Source organism: Cololabis saira, chromosome 1 (assembly GCF_033807715.1).
Source record: "Cololabis saira isolate AMF1-May2022 chromosome 1, fColSai1.1, whole genome shotgun sequence".
Lineage (NCBI taxonomy): Eukaryota > Metazoa > Chordata > Actinopteri > Beloniformes > Belonidae > Cololabis > Cololabis saira.
The window spans coordinates 16,249,283-16,253,769 of NC_084587.1; the positions used below are offsets into that span (position 1 = coordinate 16,249,283).

The 4,487-nt window shown below is 37.3% G+C and overlaps 1 protein-coding gene across 1 annotated transcript; it reads right to left on the reverse strand.

Moving 5' to 3' along the window:
* Positions 1-2,478: 2,478 nt before the first annotated feature.
* On the reverse strand, positions 2,479-4,194 carry LOC133451233 (interleukin-8-like). The gene is made up of 4 exons (XM_061730207.1): positions 4,023-4,194; positions 3,738-3,870; positions 3,538-3,621; positions 2,479-2,924 (listed from the first exon to the last, which is right to left on the reverse strand). Exons 1-4 carry the CDS (start codon positions 4,072-4,074, stop codon positions 2,912-2,914), a joined length of 282 nt encoding a protein of 93 aa, XP_061586191.1. The 5' UTR covers positions 4,075-4,194; the 3' UTR covers positions 2,479-2,911.
* Between the last annotated feature and the right edge of the window lie 293 nt (positions 4,195-4,487).

The following is a 4,487-nucleotide window of genomic DNA, read 5'->3' on the forward strand; positions in this document are numbered from 1 at the left end:
TAATTAGTTTTATTGCTAATGTTTGATACTCTGATTATATGTACAGTGTTGTTATTGTTTTATTATATGTACATTTGTGTCATTGCATTTCTGTTAGTACATTTTTGTTTATGTTTATTTAAAAAAAATATATATTTATCTTCTTTTTATTTATGTGTACTTCTGACTTGCCTGACAATAATTCCAATGTACCTGTAGTGTCTGGTGCCTGTGCAAATGGTAATAAAACTATATTCTATTTGACAATATGTGGCCCTGCAATGGACTGGCAAACAAAGTATACCCTGCCTTTTGCCCAAAGAGAGATAAGATAGGACCCCGCTTACCTCTGTGACCCCGAATGCAAGGCAAGGCAAGGCAAGGCAAGGCAAGGCAAGGCAAGGCAAGGCAAGGCAAGGCAAGGCAAGGCAAGGCAAGGCAAGGCAAGGCAAGGCAAGGCAAAGCAGCAAGGCAAGGCAAGCAAGTTTATCTATATAGTACAATTCAACAGCAGGGGGATCCACAGTTCTTTACAAAGACATTAAAACATATATAAAAAACATGATTTAAAGCTTACAAAAAATAAAATAATAATAATAATAATAATCATGATAATAAGATAAATAAATAAAATAAAAAATAATAGGATTTTAAGGATTCAAACCTGAGGGACTCTAACACAACTAAATAGGTATAAGCGGGTATAAATGATGAAAAATAATGTTTCATAACAAAGTAATAGAGAATATGGAAACACATGAGGATCAAACACTACAGTGAGGCAAAAGTCTTGTTTTAACCCTGTGGTTGTTAAAATGTGATTAAATGTGTTGTTAATAAGGATTACCACTAGATGATGTTACAAGGACACATCCTGAGTTGTTGTGATATCATGGTGAAGTTTGGTCATTCATGTCCCCCTTAGCAAAGACCGGTCTACGCTTCACAGGCAAAAACACCGTTAGTATGTATTGACACACGAAGACACTGCTTGGTGGAAATGGATCCTGCATTTCTATTGTCACAACATTACTGAAATTATGGGGTCAGATGTTTTAAAAAAAATATGAGCGACTGAAGAATCAAAGCTAGTTGACCCTGAGTGTGACTACTTTGTTACCACTGATTTCACTGTTGAGCCTCTAAAGAAGTGCCTCATTTCAGATGATTACTGAAACCGAACCTGAAACAATAAGAAGGATGTATTATCAAGCAGGGGTTTAAAGGATATTGGCTGTGATTAAAACTACTAAGCTGTTGGATCTCAGGTGGCAAAAACCTGTGAGAACACCTCTGGATGACAGCTGTGTGTAGCTGGAGCCTCAAAGGATTAGCCGGCAAGAACAAAGAAGAAGCCAAAGCGGGGTCAATGGTGCTTAACAGTGTTGATGGTTCAATAAAGCCCTTTTACTGGAAACAAATAGTCCAAATGAATGGTCCAAATTCACAGAGTTCCTCGTAAAAACAACAAACGTAGTTGGCTTCTACATTTCCTTAGGAGTATTATAGTAGTAATAGTCTGATTTTGCTGGTTTTTGTCTTCATGGTTTTAACTTTGTTGCACCACAGACTCTGTTCAACATGACAATTATTCATTGAAAACATTTCAATGTTGAGGGATGTTGCTTTGAAATAAAAAAAACCTTGGCTGCAAATGAAGAAGCGCCGGCTGTAACCATTGTGATCGTGTGCTCCTGTGTCCAAGAGATGGCGATATCCTTCCACTGACAATTAGATTTGACTAAGCAGGTCAAATGTTTTACAGGACGCACCCTGAGAAGTGCTGACCCTTTTTTTTTCCACTACTGTTTTATCAAAATTGTACTTTTAAGTCTGCAAGTTTGGAAATAGAAATCACCCAGTTTTCCATTGCAATGAGAAAAGTAACATTTGAAGATGTGGTGAGGGGTTTGCAAAATATAAGGAGGCAGTGTAGAAGTGTTCAGTGGTACATGGTGCTCTACTTGACAAACCAGTTTTTGTCTTTTATTTTCTTTTCTTTTTATGAGAGCTCTGTTATGGAGAGTTTTTTCTTGTCTATTCTTGTCTGAAGTCTCACGGGACTAATAGGGCAACCGAACTGAAAGTCTTTTCATCAGTTTTACGGACATGCTCCGTCTTGTTCAGGGACCAGTTGGGGGGTAGGCTTTCCAACTTTCACAGCGAAAGAGATGGGGTACACCTTTAACTTGTTGCCAGTTCGTCACCGCATTAGCACGTAAAAACTATCCACAATCACACTCAAAACTAAAACCCATGTTAAAATAACTCCAGTAGGAGGCAACCAATCATTTAAAGGAAACTCACTCAGGCACAGAAAAAAAAACTTTAATCCAGCTGAGGTCCATACTAAAAGCGGTCAGCCTTGTAAGATGTAAATTAGACTATATTTAATATATTTGTTTGCTTTGTCTGTTTCTCCAAAATTCCCTGAGATGGTCTCTGTGGTTAATTTGTACTACACAAAGATGCAACATTGAATTGAAACAGGATAGCAGCTTATTCACAATTTCTCTTTAATATACAATGTGAAGTGCAACAATTTATACTACGTGAACATTGGCCTGGAAATTACATTGGCAGTTTAAAATGTCCCATCTCTGTTTACAATGGAGAAGGAAAGCTTATAAGTAAATCATCAATAAGATTTGAAACCAAAGTTTGTACACAGACTTCAGTACTGAAACACATTCATAATACAAGGCTGCCACTGAGTGATTTTTTTTTTTTTTAAGTAAGGTGGAATTTTTCATTTGGAAAACATTTTTGTCTCATCATGCCTTCGTATCCTGCTGACGCCTGGGTCTTAACAGTTGTATCATCTCCTCTTGAATGCCACAGCTGCCGCATGTTTCTTTCTAACAACATACAACAATCTTCACGCTCCACTTGTGTGATTATGCTTTAAGTCCTTGGAGTAACAATTTGACCCTCAAGGCTTCTGCCTACAGAGAAGAAAAAAGTACACAAAGACTAATTCAGTTTACTTACATAACCAAACATGAAAATTGTACAAATTACTATTTATTTTATGATATGATAAAAGTGCAATAATAATAACTTGTGTTTCTGAATGTGTTCAAAATTATATCTGAACTCCAGTAGGCTACTATGATTTGCAATGAAATGTTAAGTGAACTGTCACTTACTGGATTTACTATGAGTAATGATTGTCCTAATACTAAAATATTTTAAATGTGTGCTGTAAATTTTGTCACATTTCACTGAGCTGTGAGTAAGTGTGAATAATTACTTAAAAACACACTCATGACCTGAGCTGACATCCACTTGTCAATCATGTGACATCACACCTTTGTGTTGCAAGAGGTTTTTCAGACTGCACAGACACATTTCTATGGACCACTTACCCTGAACATGATTCAGATTCAGATTCAGATTCAGATTACTTTATTAGTCATTTGTGTAAAACACCTAGGAATTTGTTACGGTGGTAACAGAGTGCGCATTCAATATATTTTCACAAAATAAAAGTCCAAACTCTTCTCGTACAAGCATGGCTTTTACATGCTCATGAAAATACAGTAAAGATAGACTCACCTCAGAAGTCTCTTCTTTAGCAGTTTGACCCAGCGGGCATCAGGGTCAAGGCAAATCTTCTGTCCATCCTTTTTGAGAATGGCACTGCAGGGTCAAAAACACATTACAGATGCAGATAAGACAGAGAAACAGCTGGTTTTGTCATTTCTTGTGAGTTTATGAGTTAATATAATCAAAAAAGGTTTTAACCAAGCACTTACACTAGCTCCATGTCGTTGCAGTGGGAGTTTGGAGGATGCACTTCCAGCACTCTTATATGGCGCCCAATGGGCCTTTTCTCTTTAGTTATGCATTTGCATCTCAGATTTACTCCATGTTCTCCCACACTTCCCCCTAAGATTTGAGAGAGGGTACAATTCATCTCTGTACTCAAAGCAAGGACACAAACTTTGTTTTTAAGTTACAAATAAACATCATGCTGACATGAGGCATTGACTTTAGATTTCCAGCACAAAACGATCTGCATAATTGACAGATGTGTTTACCTTCATGGATGACCAGAAAAACCAGCAGTGCCACAGCGGTGATGGGAGACATATCTGCTCTGAGAGCGAGCTCCCGTGCCTCCGAAATATGATCTAAAGTCAAAGAATTTTGTACGTCACTAGACAGCAAGCATTTGCATAAGCTCTTCCCTCTGCAGCTGCAACTGTGCTCTGCAAAGACTTCACAGGTTACAGCTGTTTATATGTTCCTCCTCCGATCGTCTGAATGAAGAATGGAGATAAGACCGATACCCATTTACCGTATAATTATCTAGATTTCTAGGGAAGGAAATGTCTGGAGTAAAGAAAAACTTTGTAAAGAGAACACATTGGGACAAAGACATAAGTGACTTACTTGAAATAAACTGCTTTACTGTATTAATTTCCCATAAAATGCAATGAAAACTCTCTGGTGGTCAAAAAAACTATTTTATAGCAGTGCCATTGAGCAAAAAATAAAGAATA